The 19440-nt window shown below is 33.2% G+C and overlaps 1 protein-coding gene across 1 annotated transcript; it reads left to right on the top strand.

Moving 5' to 3' along the window:
- The first annotated feature begins 10809 nt into the window (after positions 1-10809).
- On the top strand, positions 10810-12936 carry LOC130976369 (gibberellin 20 oxidase 1-D-like). Its single transcript, XM_057901217.1, has 3 exons — positions 10810-11458; positions 11854-12175; positions 12470-12936. Exons 1-3 carry the CDS (start codon positions 10905-10907, stop codon positions 12731-12733), a joined length of 1140 nt encoding a protein of 379 aa, XP_057757200.1. The 5' UTR covers positions 10810-10904; the 3' UTR covers positions 12734-12936.
- Positions 12937-19440: the final 6504 nt, after the last annotated feature.

The following is a 19440-nucleotide window of genomic DNA, read 5'->3' as shown; positions in this document are numbered from 1 at the left end:
GTGTGTATGTTGGATCCAATGCTTAATCTATGGCTTAGTTTTGTGCTTTTCCACTAGACGAATGGCCATGCTTTTCATTTTTTTAGATTCATCTAATATACACATCTTATAGACATCAAACATTAATATAACTATATAAAGTTATGTGATGCATCGGAGTATGAAAAAAAAAAAAAAAACTTGCTTTAGTTCTCTATTTCTCTCTCTCTCTGAGTTTTTTAATGATTTTTTTAATTTAAAATTGTGTGATGCATGCACTAATCCAATATCAGTGGAGTTTTTAACTAACTTTTATATAATCTTATTTTCTTACTTTTAATAAACTATTTTTTAATTTTGTTTTTTGCTTTTTTGTTTTTGATATTTAATACTCATTTTATTTTATATATCGAGTTAATATATATTTATTTATTATTCAATTTAGTATGAAATAAATTTATCTTATATTCTATCTAATCGTTAAAAAAATTTGAGTATACAAAATAACATAAAAAATAATATCATATATAACCATGAAATATAAGTCTTATTATATCTTTTTTATGGCTGATTTTAAGTTTGACCTCTTAGCATTAAGACTTAGGGTTTGTTTAATTCTAAGAATATAATAAAACAGGACATTAAAAGTAAGATAAAGAATAAAAATATAAAATGAGTATTTTAAATATTTTGTTTTATGATAAATTATAAACTAAATACAAGAAAGAATAAATTGTAAAAAATTAATTTGTTTTTATTCTTTTCCACATACAAATTTTAAAAAATATAATAATAAAAATATAATTATAAAAATTAGAGAAAATTTCACTCTCCTCCTCTGCGAGATGCTAAAATGACACTCCCTTCTCCTCTATTTTATAAATGTACATTCTCCTCTCTTCTAACTTTTAAAAAACTTCTCTTTAATCCATTTTAAATTTTTTGTGTTAACTAATATTAACTTTATCCATTTTTAAGAAAAAATAAATTATTTTTTGAAAAAATACCCATTAATAAATATTTTATTTTTTATCATTAAATTTTGCTTACCAAAATACTCTTTTAATAAATTATTTTTTTATTGATTAAATTGTATCTTTATTAAAATACTTTTAAAAAAATTAATAATTATTTTTTTCTAAGATACCTACCCTTCAATAAAATTTTAATTATTAAATTGTAAATTTACTAAAATTTTTGTTAACAATTATTTTTATATTTTACTATTAATTTTTGATATCAATATATATTATTTTAATATTAAATTTAAAAATTTTACCACTGTTAATATATATAACAATTAATATATGTTGATATTGAAAAATAATCTTACTAAAATTTTTTATTTAATGTTAAAATAATATATATAAATATCAAAAAATTAATAGTAAAATATAAAAAAAATTGTTAACGAAAATTTTCGTAAAATTATAATTTAATAATTAAAAAATTATTGAAAGGTATTTTAGAAAAAAATTATATAATTATTAAATTTTAAAAAAATACAATTTAATCAATAAAAAAATAATTTATTAAAAAATATTTTGGTAAGCAAAATTTAATGATAAAAAATAAAATTTTTATTAATGGGTATTTTTTAAAAAAATATTTTTTTTTTAAAAATGGATAAAATTAACATTAGTTAACACAAAAATATTTAAAATAGATTAAAGAGGAGGTTTTTTAAAAGTTAGAAAGGAGAAGAATGTATATTTATAAAATAGAGGGAAGGGAAGTGTCATTTTAGTATCTCGTAGGGAAGAAAAGTGTAATTTTCTCTAAAAATTAATAAGAACAATAAAAAAATGATAAGACAAGTTGTACGTATTGTTATTATTATTTGTCTCTTTTCTGTTGAAAAATATATAAAACTAAAATATATTAGTTTAATAACTCTTGACGTCTCATTATATGCTAAATATGATTTTCTGTCTCTATATATCTGTTTCGGTATAGTATCTATAAAGGCTGTAAGGCATAAAGCGCAATATTTGCATAGACCGTCTTTTCATGGATCACATCTTAGCTAATAACAGTGGCCACTTACGAACAAAACAAAGTCTGAATTCAATGGGTGCAGTGGAGCTCAAGCATAAGGTTGAATATAATGGCATACACACTGTAAAGAGGAAAAAAAAAAAAAACCTAATCCTACAACCCCAAATGGCCGGAATATGTTTCTTAATATTTATGGAATTAAAAGAAATAGGGAAAGAAAGGCATGTTTTTATTTTATTTCATTATTATTTTTTGATTGGATTTGGTCCAGGTACTAGACATGAAAATCTATCTAGCACATGAATTATGTATGTGCATGTTAGGCTTAAACTCATCATCATTAGTTACTTTAACAAGAATTATTGGATCAGTTCATGAATAATATTCATATGGTATATATTGATGTGATGATGTTATAGAGAATGAAACATAATTAAATTATGAAAAGTAAGAGATTATTCTTTTATGCTCTAATAAGAGCAAAATTCTTTCTTTTGACAAGTTAATAGAGAAGAAATTTATTTATTTATTGTTTTTGTACGATTTATTACTTGATTTGAACCCAAGAGATTATTTTTTCTCCTTTTCTTCAATGATATTTGCTGTTGTCTTCATTTGTAATCTTCTACTTGATTTGCTTGTTTTCATTAGAATAAAAATACTTATATTATCTTTAGAATGAAATAATATATGATCTATATTACTAAAATAATTAAAAAAATATTAAATTATATATTTGGCAACCCTGGCATAGAAATACATGTTATTTGATATTTTTGTGTTCACACTTGAGTATATTAGTACTCACGGAATTCTTGCCGAATAAAAGTTGTATTAATTAATTGGCTAGTAAGAGGAATATCCATGGGTTAATAAGAGCCTTTCCTTCTCTAACTTTTTAATTTAATATTCATTTTCCATAATGTGCATGCATAATTGATGATAATTGCATACCTTGTGGCTTGTGGATTGTGTTTTGTTTGGTTACGTGTTATCCTTGCTTTTGTATTTTTATTTTCTGCTGGATTATTTTGTTTTATTCTAAGTACTTTTTGCATCCCTATAGTTAGCAACAATTAGAATATTACATGCACACATGAATAATATGGATTTTTTTATAAATTTTATTTATAAATATAGATTGTTTAAAATATTTTTATCGATTTGTGCAACATGTCTTATCTCATTTATAGTGTAACCGAAATAAGTATGTGCATATTTGGTTTACACTATAAACGAGAGATAGGACACGTAAGCAAGTACACATATTACGTTTTTACATGTGAGACATAGGAAAGAGCGACCTCTACGTATTTTATTTACCTTGTGAACAAGATATGCACATACTTATTTCATTTTAACTGTAAATCCGCTATAAAAAGATCTACAAACTATTGATATTTTCCACAAACATCTCAATCCTTCTTTTCATCCATTTCTTTCAATAAATTTAATAGAAATATCGAGTGGTAGTAGTTTTTTTGTGGTAACATTGTATCTCAACTGTCACATGTGAAACAATGACATTGGAGTTATATTTGAGTATGAGAATTCTAGTCTGATGCGCACTTGGAGAGCAGATTCTTTGTCTGAGTTAAAGAGTCTGATATTGATGCACTTCGGTGGTAATGAGAGAAAAGAGGTTGGAAGAGTTAGGTACAAGATACTAGCACCGATAGAAAATGATGTATTTCGGTTTTGTCTGTTCTGATTCGATGGCGATGAGCATGTGCTCCTCATGTCTGATGTTCACGTGAGAATCATGGCTGAACAAGTGATGAGCTTTTTGCGGAGGTTTATGATGGTGGTGGTAGTTCCGGCAGCCCAAGTTTCGTCCAGATAAGGATGGCAATACCACCCAAACCTGCGGATACCCACCCCCTACCCGCTCGGGGCGGGTAATTACCCGCTCCGCACCGGGACGGGTTCTTGGGAGGGGCGGGGCGGGGTCGGGTTTGGGTAATACCCGCCTCGCTATATATATAATATATATAATTTTAATATATAATATGTATAATATATATGTAAAATAATTAGTAAATGATTAATAATAATGTATCATATTTAAATTTTTACTTTAATTTATGTTATGTATGTAATGATGGTTATATAAATTTTGAAATTTAGTTTTATTTATTGGATTTTAATAATTATAGGGGCGGGGCGGGTACCCGCAGGGGCGGGTTAGGGTTCAACGTTTTACTATTTGCAGGTAGAAGTGGGGCGGATTCTATGCGGGTTGTTGTACGACGGGGCGGGTCGGGTAGAGCAAAAACCCGCCCCTACCCGTCCCGTTGCCACCCCTACGTCCAAGATGATCCACCTCTTGCACCACCATCCCTACACTATTCTAGACTAGCGGTAGACATAGACGTGAATGGTAAGAAGTCTGATGAAGAGTATGTTGCCGATAACAACAAAAGTGGTTCATCTGAGAATGATGACGAGGATGAGTTTGTACCAGAGGCTCCGGTTGGTAGATCAGTTCGATACCTTTTGCCTGCTCCGCAATCAATTCTAGAGTTATCAGCTGTACCCATCCACTATCATACACTGGATTTGGACACGATGCATGAGGTATCTCTATTCCCAATATGGGTGCAGACGATTATAACACAGACAATGGTGTGGAGTTTAGGGTTGGTCACAAATTCATAACGTAGGAGAACTAAACGTTTGTCGACAACTAAATAAAACAAATGCGCGTACCTCATGCAATTGCAATCGATCTAATGACGTACACCATCGGAGGATTTTCTATTCATATTGGTCCCTACTCTGCTGGGACATGCCTATCAAGCTATTTACATATGCAACAATCAAATTGTCTCACTCCATGCAATACAAAGTTTAATTGCATAAATACAAAAGATAAAAATCGTAAATGAAAATAGTTACCTCACTGTTAGGGAAAATCTCATAATCTGTCTCTCAAGTGGACACCACTGAGAAAACCTATGGTATATCTATAAGACCAGAAACAAAGTGCATCCAGCTATGTCAGTCGTATCTCAATGTGCTGCATGGCATAAGGAGTGGTACGTCCATGCAAATACTATGGATCTCCAAGACAGACCGCGACACTTAGCGAAGTCATCCAAAAGTGGCAACCATTTGATATGCACCTGATTGTTTGACTTGTCCGTCATTAGGTAACCCCTGATCAGCAAGAAGATGTAACACCTCATGTACTGACAGAGGGTGGCTGCATCTGCACTGCTGGCATGTGCCTGACTCGGTCCCAAATTCATGTCATCTTGATACTAAACGACTTCTTCCTCTGGGCACCCTGTTGCTGAGCATGAGGAGGCCTGACACCTATGAGCTTCTTTACGTACTCCCATGTTGGGCGTTAGTACCAAATTTAGAAGTCATGCAAGCACCCACCTATTGCCTCTCCGTGTGTGCATGACCCTAGGTGGTACGTAACGTCCTGTAGGATGATGGTGTACTCATCCCATGACAGGTGAAAAGTGTGGGTCTCCAAACACCATCACTTCACGAATGCAGTGATCAAGGAGTTGTTAAATACGAAGTCTCTGTGCTGCACCGTGTCGCCAAACCCAACCTCATTCAAGTAAAGGACAATGGCATCCGATGGTGCAAGAGTGTGGCTCGCCCGTCTAAGTGGTAGGCGAGGCATTTGTTAAAAAATAAAACCTTTTAATAACAAATCTTTTTCACTTGTAAAATTTTGGATTTTAAACTAAGTTCTCTAATATATTCAAAATTAAAATTAAAAGTATAAAATTCGACTTAAAGAAATAAGATAACGTAATAAGCGCAGTTAATGAATAAATTAAACTAAATTAATTAGTAAATTAATATTTATTAAAAATACATTCGACACCTAACAAATATTAATAACTTGTCAACTAACTTATTTTATATTACCAAAACATAATCTATTCTATTCATGTGTAACAACACCAAATCTATCAAAGTACCCTTCACTATAAACGCATATGCTTATTTATTTAAAAGATAAAAACAATAACACTGACTTGGAAGTCAATTGCTCCCACGATGTGCCAAATAGAATTCAGGTAGTTGATATCATCGTGCCGTGCATTTGCGCACGCCATAACATCCAAGTATCTCAAGAATATCAACAAAACGTGCGACAAAGAGAGAAATGAAGGTTAATGGTATAATAGTGACACTACAGGTGCTGTGAACGAGTTACTTATATAGACGCTACGTGTGTAAATGAGATAAGTGCATACATATCTCGTTTACACCGTAACGAAATAAGTCACGCGTCAGATCACGTATACAAACGTGATACGTGTACTTACTGACGTATCTTATCTTGTTTTTAGTGTAAACAAGATATGCACATACTTATTTCGTTTACACTGTAAATGAGATAAGACATGTTATAGAAATCAATAAAAACACTCTAAATAACTTTGCTTATATCTGTAAATAAAATATTTATTTTATTTATTTAAAAATATCCGAATAATATGTCATACTATTATTAAGGACAATACTGTGATGTACGTGTAAAAACTAGTGCATCATATATTAAAATTTTATTAATGGTTCAAATTCAATGTATAATGAAATGGCTTAATACATAATTTAAATATGTATCAAAGGCGTTATTACTTCAGCACATTATAGTTACATATATACACCTATGCTGCACATTGCATATTTGTATTCGTAGTCTTATTTTAGATCTCCTCAATAAAAAAATAAAACTATTATTTTATTCGGGAATCTTTATCCCATATGATATGCTTATATGAATAGTGCCATGATGATACGTATCTATAAAAAGATAGAAGACACAATATAAACACACGAGGATTGATAGAGATAGAAATTGAACCAAACTATACATCAATAATTCGAATGATTAAGATGCTCATATCTGTTCCTCGACTTCCCCAATGAATCATCTTGGCTTTTCTCTAAACTCCATTACACCACTTGCTTTTCTTTTTAATTTACAATCATCATTATCCAAATTCTATTGATAAAATTTGAAAAACTGAGAATAATTTAGATTGACTCCATAATTGGTTTATTTTTTACTTAAATAAATATCATAAATTTAAATATTTTTTGTATATACAATAATTTATTGATTAAAGATAAATCTTTAAATAAAATTTAGATGTGTGACAGATTAGTAAATTTAGCGAAGAATTTATATAAGGAAAAAAACGATAATGCTCAAATTATGATAAGTTTTTTGGACAAGTTATAAAAATAAAATAATTAAAAACTAAAATTACCAGATTACAACTTTTTAAAATAACATACATGTTTGCAACTTTCTTATATATATCGCTATAAGATGTAGCGATTTTAAGTTGCATGTAATCTCCTAGAATGTGTAATGGATTACGTAAGAAAGCGTTCTGACTAGAAATCGCTAGAGGGTGTAGTAGTTTTTGAGTGATTCGTACTATGCATAAACCGCTACTGTCTATAACGATTTATGAAGAAATATGTTATGCTCTAAACCCTTGCACCCTGTAGTGAATTATGTATGCCTGGAACCTCTATATATATATACCCGTGGATGGCATTTGTATTAAAGTAGAGTGTCATTTTCAGTATTGCAAAAGTTAGGGTGTGTGGGACAAAGTGAGTGAAGAAGTTATTTTACAAGATCCATATTACTATTGCATCAATTGGTGTGAAGTATGATACATTTGTGATAGGATCCGACGAATCCTCATTCAACTATGTTGGGGGGTGCTTCGACCTCAATGCATGTGGTTGTACCTGCTTGTTTGTTGGTTGATCCTCCATCTGTTGCCGTTGGGATGGCTAGTTCACCCCGTCTGATTCCTGATTTTGCAGGTGATGGTGGACTGAATCAAGTTGAAAATTCAATGCGAGAGGATGATTCGAACGAAGAGCCTGTTGACATTGTTGGGGATTGTTGATGAGGATACTCGAAGTAATCCATCTACACATCATGGCCCATCGAGTTCCAATACACAGCAATATCCTCCACATTTCTCAACCTTGAACTTAGAAGCCATCGGCCAACAGCCAGACGTAGATCCTACCTTTGGGGGTGAAGGATTGCATGAGGAAAATGCTGCTACAGAATTTCAAATTGGCCAATCTTTTCAAAGTAAGGAGGAAGCTGTGTTGAGTGTAAAGAATTATAGCATCCATCGTGGAATTGAGTACAAGGTGATAGAGTCAGTTAAGTGCCATGGGAGATGCAAGGAGTTCGGTAAATATTGTACATGGTTGATTCACATCACACTTCGGCAACAAAAGAGTACCCGGGAGGTTAGATGGTACAATGGACCTCACATTTGCTTAGCTACATCGATTTCAAACGATCACTGACAGCTTGATTATCATGTTATTTTTGCAATGATTTTTTTGTTGGTTAGAACCGATGCTACGGTTACAATAAAGGTGTTGTAGCAAGCTACTAAAGCAACCTATGGATTCAGGCATAGTTACAGGAATGTATGGATGGCAAAATAGAATGCAATAACACAGATCTATGGAGATTGGGAAGAGTCCTATAGCGAGTTGTCCCGTTGGATCCTTGGTGTGCAGTCTACCATGGGGGAAATTTTGCGCTATTGACGACTTCTCTGGTTAGAGTTGGTGATTAGGTTGATGAATCTACTGTGTACTATAATCGTCTATTTTGGTCATTTTCTCGTTGTATTGAGACATTTTGACATTGCAAGTCACTGGTCAGCATTGACGGTACTCACTTATATGGCAAGTATGGAGTTACTTTACTTCTTGCTATTGCGCAAGATGAAAACTCGAATATCTTGTCCATTGCGTTTGCACTTGTGGAAGGAGAAAATGCAGAGTCCTGGTCTTTTTTCATGACCAACCTGTGACAATATGTGACTCTACAAGAAGGTATTTTGGTGATCTCTGACAGACACAATGGTATCAAGGCTGCACTAGAAGCACTGGATAGTAGTTGACTACCTCCTCAGGCATATGAAGCATTTTGCATTCGTCATGTCGCCGCTAATTTCTCCCTCAATTTCAAAGGTCAGGATGCAAAACGGCTAGTTGTGAATGCTGCTTATACGAAGATTGAGGCAAAATTTGACTATTGGTTTAATGTTATGAGGACTGAAAAGGCCACCCGACACATGCATGCCAATGCGGTTGAATCCCAGCTATCATTGCCCATTTCATCAAGATTTGCCACAAATAGCAACCATCGAATATGAACCCGATTCGTACTCTTGTCACCTAACAGTTGAGTGGATAGCAGCATCATGATACAGGCACGCGCGCATATGCGAACAGTATGCTCATTCACATCGGCTAGTAGCACCCTAAACCTCTCGTGGAATCATGTGAAGTGGACTGTCATCTACTTGACCTTATTCGGTGGTAGCAGCTTGCCAAATAACTCTTGAAACTACTCCCAAGCTAGTCTGCCATCTTCTATAAAATTTTTGAAGTCAGTGAGGCATCTATTGACAATCTTTCCATTGACAGAAAATCCTAACTGATATGCCACATCTTGCAGTGTGATGATGCACTCTTTGAATGGCATATGAAAGGTATGCGTATTAGGACGCCACCTATCAATGAATGCGTTGATTATAGGCTCATTCAACCAGAACCAACAACTGTTCAATCTAGCCAACTGGTACAAGCTAGCCCGCTTCCAAATAAGATATGATCCTTTTATGCATAAGCATATTCTATTGTCTTCGAATGCTGTAAATACACTTATTTAACTGCATCATGTGATAAAAATAACCACACTGTAATTAAATTTTAATACTTATAAGCCTAAACCATAAATTATTACTAAATATATCCTAATCTAGTGAAATAACTACTAGCTATTATCTATCCAATCTTTTAGAATTGAGAATAACAAACATAAAAATTCTAACATATTAAAACCTAATTAATAAATTACTGATAATTCTAATATATACATTAACTAAATATTTAGTTTAGTTCTCTTAAATTTGTATGTTAAATCTTTTTTGAGTTTAATTTTTAATAAAGTTGAAAAATAAGTACTACTATTTACATACAAAAATAGAACTAATGTACTTTAGAACAAGTAACAAAATGTGCCATTTTTTAAATTTTAAGTCTAAATTTTGAATTTTTTTAAACTTTTAAATTTAAATCTTAAGTTTTAAATACTAAACTATAAATCTTAAATTCTATATTCTAATTCCTATACTCTAAATATTAGATTTTATATTCTAAACTCTAATACTAAAAAGAAAACAAACTAACCTCTTCATTGATGTCTCCGACAACGTGGACAACGCCGTTGAGTTGGTACAAGTGGTCTTCGTCCGCTTTGGTTTCACTTGAATATGCATGCTCCAAAGAAGCCAAATTCAAATCCAGTCTCCTCCTCCCTCTCTCAAGAATTTCCTCTCTCTAACCAAATTTTCTTTTCACATCAAATGAAGGATCTGCTACTAGCTATCGCGGTTTTATAGCCATCCTTCACATAAACCACAGCACCTTTACAGCAATTGCATATTTGTTCATAAACTGCTATAGACAGTAGCGATTTATACATGACACAGATCATTCAAAAATCGCTACATCTTCTAACAGTTTTGGCCAGCACGCTTTTCTACATAATCCGCTTCCCACTCCAACAGATTACATTCAACTCAAAACCGCTACTCCCGATAACGACTTACATTAGATAAAGAAAAATTGTAAATAAGTATGCAATTTCAAAAAATTGTAATCTAATAATTTTGGTTTCTAATCATTTTATTTAAGTACCTTGCTCAATTTTTTTTCTTTCAATAACAGAAACCAAACTACTATAAGTAAGAAACACAAATTCACTCCCTCAACTACCAAACCAAAACTACTCTTCTAAAGTTTCAAAATTTGCCACTTTTAATCGCTTGTAACAAAAAAAGGTTCTAGAGAACGAAAACACTTTGTTTAATTCTTCATTTCTAAGAATGCAAATTCATCCTCTTTCCGCAGTTCTTTTTTCTCCTCAAAATCAAATAGAGAATGAAAAAAAAGTGCAAAATTTGATTTTTGATGCATCTTTCATGCAATTCCAACCCAACATTCCATCTCAATTCATTTGGCCTGAACATGAGAAGCCATGTCTAACAAGGCCACCAGAATTCCAAGTTCCAACCATTGATCTGAAGGCATTTCTCTCCGGCGACATGGAAGCCGTGTTGGACGCTTGTTTGCAAGTGAATGAGGCATGCAAGAAGCATGGATTCTTTCTTGTGGCCAACCATGGAGTCAATGCGAAGCTAATAGCTCGAGCACATGAGCTCATGGACGATTTCTTCGGCTTGAAGCTACCTCAGAAGCAAAGAGCTCAGAGAAAAATTGGAGAATATTGTGGTTATGCTAGTAGCTTCACTGAAAGGTTCCCTTCCAAGCTTCCTTGGAAGGAAACACTTTCTTTCCGTTACTCTGCCTCTGATCCATCCAAGAAAACTGTTGAGGAATATTTCCTTAGTGTTATGGGAGAAGATTTTAGACAATTTGGGTAAGCGAATTTCTTTTTTTAATCATAACGAAGAATTCTTTGAATCAAAGCTCAAAAGTTTGCTCATTAATTTTTTTTATGTTTAATATTATCCTAAGTTTTCAAAACTCGTATCGATTATTGAACAGAAGAAGTTAGAGGTTCAAAGGTATATTAATCTGTTGAACGAGATATAAAAATATATTTTTATAAATTAATCTTTTAAACAACATTCTCTGTAGAGAAAAAAAAAAGGGGGAAGAGATTGATTCAACTAGTTTACTAGTTTTGACCGATTTACTAACAATTGGTTTTTAAACTGAATCGGCTAGTGACCTGTTCTTGATTATCAAAAAACATGGTTTTCTTTTGTTCTAATAAATGACTACTCATTTGTGTTTCATACCTTTTTTAAGGGTTGTTTACCAAGATTATTGTGAAGCCATGAACAATCTTTCTTTATGGATCATGGAGATTCTTGGAATGAGTTTACGTGTTGGAAGCAAGTACTTCAGAGATTTCTTTGAAGGGAATGACTCTGTGATGAGATTAAATTACTATCCACCATGCCAAAGACCTGATTTAGCTCTTGGAACTGGACCCCATTGTGACCCTACCTCACTAACTATTCTCCACCAAGATCAAGTTGAAGGCCTACAAGTGTTTGTGGATGAAAAATGGTACTCAGTTAACCCTAAACAAGACACCTTTGTTGTTAACATTGGTGACACATTTATGGTACGTATCATATTTTGTAACTTTTTAGTTGCGAATTGATGCATGTATTAGAAAGGTCTCTAGATATATAGTCTTGAATTTGGGTCCAAAAATGAAGTAACACTTATGTTAAAACAGACAAATTTTAGTAGAACTTCTGATAATAAGATTTTAAATTGTAAAAGAGAAAAATAAGTAAGGTATGTTCAATAAGTCCAGAAGTTCTAAAATTGGAAATTATTTACATAGAATATTAGTAAGATTGTTTGATAAACTTGACATAATATTTGTGGTTTTCTCAATCTTTGGTTTCAGGCTCTAACAAATGGACTTTACAAGAGTTGCATGCACCGAGCAGTTGTAAACAGAAAACTTGTGAGGAAATCACTTGCTTTCTTTCTATGTCCAAGAATGGACAAAGTGGTAACTTCACCAAAAGATCTTGTTAACAAGGAAAATCCAAAGCTGTATCCAGATTTTACATGGGCAAGTCTTCTTGAATTTACACAGAGACATTACAGGGCTGACACAAAAACCCTTGATGCTTTCTCAATGTGGCTACAAGAAACAAAGAAGTAACTAAGGTATCCCCCAAAAGATAGCAGAAACACCAAAATATAGAGGCCAAATGTTACTTCAGCTGTTTTTAGTGTAGTGACGTATAGTTTTATTATACTTTTGTGCATGCTTTGAATTCATATTGTCACTACTTAAGTCATTGTTAATAGTCCTCACCGTTCTTTTTGTCTTTTGTTATGCATGTATGTAAGTATGATTTTTATTATAAAATTAAATTACATTTGGCTCTTGAGAAATATAGTATTCCTCACTTGGGGTTTTGAAACGTTAATCTTATTGAGTTTGAAAAGGCATCAAATAAGAGGTGAATTGAAGACAATGTGGGAGCGAGAGGGGATGAAAATGAGATATAATTAAACTATAACTAGAATGAGACTCAGAATGAGACGGACGCGATACGCGAGCCGTAAATTAATAATAGTATATAATAAATATTAAAAATTGCTATGTTTTATAGAATTAAATTAAATATGTGAAAAAATTAAAGTTAAATTTAAAAGGTGTTTTATTTAAAATAATTTGTATTACAAAAGATTTGGATGTTGGAGTTGTAGAAAGTGATATTTTTATTTGGTAGTTTGATTTTTTGCATTTGTTTTAGTTGATGGACTTAGTCTTTTTTATGTGGCATTCGTCCTCCTTTTTTTTATTGGTTGTTGTTAGAGTTGTTTTTTTCTTTTTGTCGTATGTTCTTATGAAGACATGTTCTTTATGAATTGTTGAGTTGTATGCACTTTTTATTGTGTTATTTGTTCCATCTTTACATATATGTTCTTCTTCCGAAGACGTATCTTGAATTTGTATGATTTTCTTTCTCCTTAATCTCATAATGGGTATGTGATTTTCGCTTGATGATATTAGTGTTGGCAAAGTTGGTTTCTATAATCAATGAATAATTTAAATTAGAAACAAAAATGATGTCTTGGTAAAATTGTTTTATTAAAAATCTTCTTTGAGATTAAAATCATTTATTTTGACTTCAAATATAAGTGTGAGGTTGCACAAATTTTTTTGGAGTGTCATTAGATTTGAAGCAGTTTTTGTCCCTAAGATTGGCGTCGTGCACTAAAATCGTCCCTGAGATTTCAATTGCACCAATTACATCCCTGAGATTGAAAAAAGTGCACCATATTAGTCCCTGACCCATTTTCCATTAATGACGTGATGACATGGCTTGATGACGTGGACTGTAGGTGACACATATCACTTCATGATTTGGCCACATGTAATAGTATGATGATGCAGTGACCAGTGACACGTGGCATACTGACGTGGATGGTTGTGCCACGTGTCACAATGTTATTTGGCCACGTGTCTGTTTGTGCCACGTGTCACAATAATATTCGTCCACGTGTCGTCCAATATATCATCATTGTAGATTCACCAAATTAGTCCCTCACTTTGCATTAAGTGACTCATTTTAGTCCCTAAAATTGAATGTCGTGCACTAAATTAGTCACTTCACCAGTTTTTTCTCATTTTTTTCTATAAATTCAAAACTATCAATATTTTTGAATGCATTAATTTCAATTCTATTTTTTCATATATTATTAAATAAAAGTGCTTTTATAAAATATTTTTTCTCTTGCGAATACCCTAACCGCCGACTTGGAGTTGACGTGAAGGCATTTCAGACACCTTCACTACTATCTCCGACCTCTTTCAGTGCTTTTATAAAATATTTTTTCTCTTGCGGATACCCCTAACCGCCGTCTTGGAGTTGATGTGAAGGCATTTCAAGCTTCCCTCATTACCATCTTTGACCTCTTTCGTCTAGACTGTAGAGGTCGGAGATGGTAGTGACAGTGCTTGAAGTGCTTTCAATCTAGCTCATTTAAACCTAACAAAAACGTGTATTTAATAAGAAAAAAATGTTTATTTTAATTATTAAGTTTTTGTTAAAAACACATATTTTTTTATAAAAAAAATGTGTCTAATCAATTATATAATTTTTTTATAATAACATACTTATATATTACAAATTTACCAATGTTAAATTATTAAAAAAATTATATAATTAAAACTAAAATTTTAAAATTTTTTATAAAAGCACTTGTATTTAAATGATATATGAAAAAATAGAATTGAAATTAGTGCATCCAAGATATTGAAAATTTTAAATTTAAAAAAATGAGAAAAAATGGTGAAGGGACTAGTTTGGTGCACGACATTCAATTTTAGGGACTAAAATGAGTCACTTAATATAAAGTGAGGGACTAATTTACTGCATCTACAATGATGACATAATGAATGACATGTGGATGAATACTACTGCGACACGTGGCACAAATGGATGTGACCAAATAACATTGTGACACGTGGCACAACCATCCACATCATCATGCCACGTGTCACTGGTCACCATATCATCATATTATTACACGTGGCCAAATCATGAAGTGACACGTGTCACATACAGTCTGTTCATAACCTGGGAATAACGGGTGCTCGGCATGTCGGGTCACGAGAAGAGGATGAGAGGGTGAGGCCTCGGATAGACTCGGAGCGGGGGGCGAAATGTGGGTTGAAAGTTGGTGACGCCGGAGGTGGTGTGGACGAAGGGAGGTGGCCACCTGCAAGGACACTCCGACGATCAAGTCAGTGTCCGTACGAGGTGATAGCCAAATTAGGTAATGTGTTACGTACTTTGGGGGGAGAGGTCACCTCTCCCCTTATATACCGTGTTGGGTGGGCCCATAAATGACCTAGCCCACTGTCCAAAAAGCTTCTGTGAACTGTCCTAGTCCACGTGGGAGGAGCAGGTCGTTCCGGGCTTCGGGTGCTGCCCCGAGGATACCAACCCGACCGGTTTGTTAGGTGTGGTGACTTGACCCGCGTAGTGGCAAGTCGCGCGTACTTCGGGTCGGACGCGAACGACCGACCTGCTGGATTTTCCTATCATGGAAGATGGTTCGGGCTTGGGTCGGAGGCAGTGTTCCCGACCCGCCGGATAATCGGGCTGGACCGTGTGAGTCCGTAACACAGTCCACGCCATCAAGCCATGCCATCACGTCGTTAATGGAAAATAGGTCAGGGACTAATATGGTGCACTTTTATCAATTTCAAGGACGTAATTGATGCAATTGAAATCTCAGGGACGATTTTAGTGCACGACGCCAATCTTAGGGACCATTTTGGGGTTTAACTCCACTTTGATATGAAATAAGTATTGGATTAGTAACTAAGAATTTGATAGATGGGATTATAAAAAATATATAGAGTTACCTTATTATTGAAAATTGTGGTGTTTGATTATATGTGCTACAAATGTAGTTGTTTCCTTTTTATCTAATATAATCGTTTCTAAGTAAAGAGGCTCCTCTTCATTTGTAGGTGTTAATGTTTTCCATAGACGAACCATGCAAACTTTGATAAACAAATTGTCTGTTTGTTTGGTGATATTGTTCAAAGAATGATGCTTGAGTAAGTTTGAGATGTTATGTATTTTGGAAATAATTTTTTTTTGGTGCTAAATTTGATGTTATGTTATTTGAAGGAAGTTATATAAGAGACTTATATAAGTAGGTCAAATAGTATGAAATTTAAATATTTGTAACGTAAAATTTATTATGATTAATAATATTATTATGATATTTGTAATATGGGTGTTTGTTACATTTAATGAGTTATTTATAAAAATTAATTATTGGGTTATAAACTTCTTGTATTGTTTATAACAGTAAGATATAATAAATATTGGAATATGGATTCAATGTCTTTGTAGGTTACAAATTTGATTAGACACTATTAATTTCTAATTATTGGTGTTTTTTAGTTTTTTTTTGTATATATATATATATATATATATATATATATATATATATTGCTGATTTAGAAATAATAATTGATTTGACAAAAATTAAATGTTGATTCTAAAATTTTGCAAAGTAAGCAATATTGCTGACAATAAGGTAGTGAACTCGTAGTTTTTACCTCGACTCGAAAAGTTAGTTCAAAATCGTAAGTCGTTGAATCATAAGACGGAACGTAAACGTGACTCGTAAAATATAAAATTAGAAATTATAAAAAATTTGATAACACAAATTTACAAGTCAAAAGTCACAATTCATAACAAAGCTCAATCACAAATTAAAACACAAATTCACAACTCACAGATTTATAGGACATAAAATATAAAATTTATAAATTTTATTCACAACTAAACTACTGCAATGAATAACTAATTACCTTGTGTATTACACCATAATATAAAATTTTCAATCATTCTTTACAGAGTATCCCTTCACTTTCTAGCATAAGTATTTAGTTTTTGATTTTTTTTAGAAGCAATAATATTTAATAATAGCTGGTTTATCAGTATGTACAAAAATGATCATACAAATTTTCAGAAAGGAAAAGATCTTGGATAAAAAATGAAAATTGAACACTATACATCTCTGAGTACACAGCAAAATCATGTGATGATGATAGTGTTTATGGCAAGTTTTCCTTGCTAAGGTAATGAATGATGAATCTTCATCCTGTGTTGCTTCATATGGTTGAGTTCATTGCAATGCTTAATTAGATTAATTCATCATCAACTTTGAAGCTTAGTTGATGAATGCTTTATTGCACAGTTCCAAAAGCAAGATAACAAACTCCCCATGCCTTCACGTGCTGCACTGCTTTCTCTTCTTTGTATAACTTTAATAAACTCATCAGCACTCAAGTTTTCATCCCGGTTAGCATAAAAGACATGAAAAATTATGTCAGCAACTACATCTGTAATAGTGATGCCACATACTTGTGATGCTGCTCTCTGAAAATCAGATTTTGTCAACTCTCCACTAATTTTCCCATAGCTGAATATGGCTAGGGAGAAGAATTCCAACTGCTTGCGCAATTCTGCAAAGGCTTCAAACTCTTGAAATGTGATTTTTATGTTTTTGAGATACGAATCATCGTTCATTTCCTCCACCCTATTCAACAGTTTGTTTATATAATTGATATCAGCAACTACAACCAAGGAAAGTGCAAAATTTTTGGCTGAAATTGTTCCTTTCTGTTGTAGTCATAGTGAGCAAACTATGTCCAATGCCACAATAATAAATTAACAATTCAAGTTTTCAGCTAAATAAAATTCAACAAAAAAAATTCAACCTGCAAAGAAGTGAAGAACAACTTTGTTGTGACTTGTGAACACAAACCACTAAAATGAACAATCACTGAACAGGGGAGGCGAACTAGATTTAAGGCTTACCTAAAATCACTAAACAGGGGAGGCGAAGAGCGCAGTAGATAGCAACAACCAACCATGAAAACCGGCAGTCAATGACACAGAGCATCAGCAACACTAAGTCAGCAACCTTCCAATGCAGTCACAGTTGCAGTCAGAAAGAGCCAGAAAGGCAGAGATACACTCACAGGAGCACCGCAACAAGCCTTAGGGGTCACGGTAGCACAACTTTTCTTCTCCGATTTGCTGATTTCAGAATTCAAAGGGAGTTCAGAGTTTAGAGGGAGAGAAAGTGATAAATTGAATGAGGTGAAAACTGAAAAGATAGTCATAGATTGAGGAAAATTTCTAGGGTAAACCGTTCAAGAAGAATTTGTAGGGACATTTACCTTCCTCACTTTAGATTGGGCTCTAGGGTTTGAATTGGTTGCAATTTGGGCCAAGAAAACCGCTTCTGGAGCCTTTTTGAAACTAGAACGCAACCTCGCCGGAAACTCGCGATTCCAGCGTTTGAGCGTGTTTCCTCGGCGATTCAGCACGGAGCTGCTTCCTGGAAGACGAGAAGCATAGACGAGACGATAGGGAGAAACAAAATCGCAGAATCGTGCGATTCTACGAGTAGAGTCGCGATTTTAATTATTTTGGCTGACATGACATTAGTAGAAGGAAAAATATGTCTTAAAAATAATATAGCTAAACTTATCCATCTAATTTTATATATTAAGAATAGATAAATAGATAAATTCAGTAAAGGTTATCTATTATCTTCCGTATATAGTGGACATTGAAAAGAATTTAGGGTACATTTTTTTTTTAAAAAAATCCTTCATCATATATATATATATATATATATATATATATATATATATATATATATATATAAATCCAAAGCTCTTTATTCCAAAAATGTTTCTAATCAAAGGAAAGAGATGTTTATCGGAGTTTCTGCCATCAGATTCACCCAGGATCTTAGAAAGTATCTCAGTGTCAATATTAATTACTCGAGGGTGTCCAAAGCTTTCTTTAATAGTATCGTGGATAAAATAAAGAGTCGCTTCTTAATTGGAAAGGGCGTCTCTTGAATAGGGCCAGGCGGCTCTGTTTGATTAATTCAGTTGTGGCCTCTTTACCAGTTTACCAAATGCAGGTTTCGTTCTTACCTATCCATGTAACTAATAAGATATCTTTGTTAATGCGCCGATTTCTTTGGAAGGGCCAGGTTGAAGGAAGGTATATGAGTCTTGTCAATTGGAGGACAGTGGTCACCCCGAAGAAGTTTGGTAGACTTGGGATTAGAGACCCTGCTTGCGCCACTATAGCACTGTTAGGCAAACTTGTCTGGCAGTTTTTTCAGTGTCCAGAGAAACTTTCGGTTCAAATGCTTGCTATGAAATATAAGAGCAGAGGTTTGTCCTTCTATAAGAATGCTTCCTATGTTTGGACAAGTATGGTGAAGGCTTATCAAGTTCTGAAAGAGGGTTTTTCTTAGTGTATTGGTTCTTTAAATAGTTCCTTTTGGTTTGATTCTTGG

The sequence above is a fragment of the Arachis stenosperma genome, chromosome 4 (assembly GCF_014773155.1).
Source record: "Arachis stenosperma cultivar V10309 chromosome 4, arast.V10309.gnm1.PFL2, whole genome shotgun sequence".
NCBI classification, from domain to species: domain Eukaryota; kingdom Viridiplantae; phylum Streptophyta; class Magnoliopsida; order Fabales; family Fabaceae; genus Arachis; species Arachis stenosperma.
The sequence above is the reverse complement of the archived record's forward strand: the minus strand, read 5'-3'. Positions and strand labels throughout refer to the sequence as shown.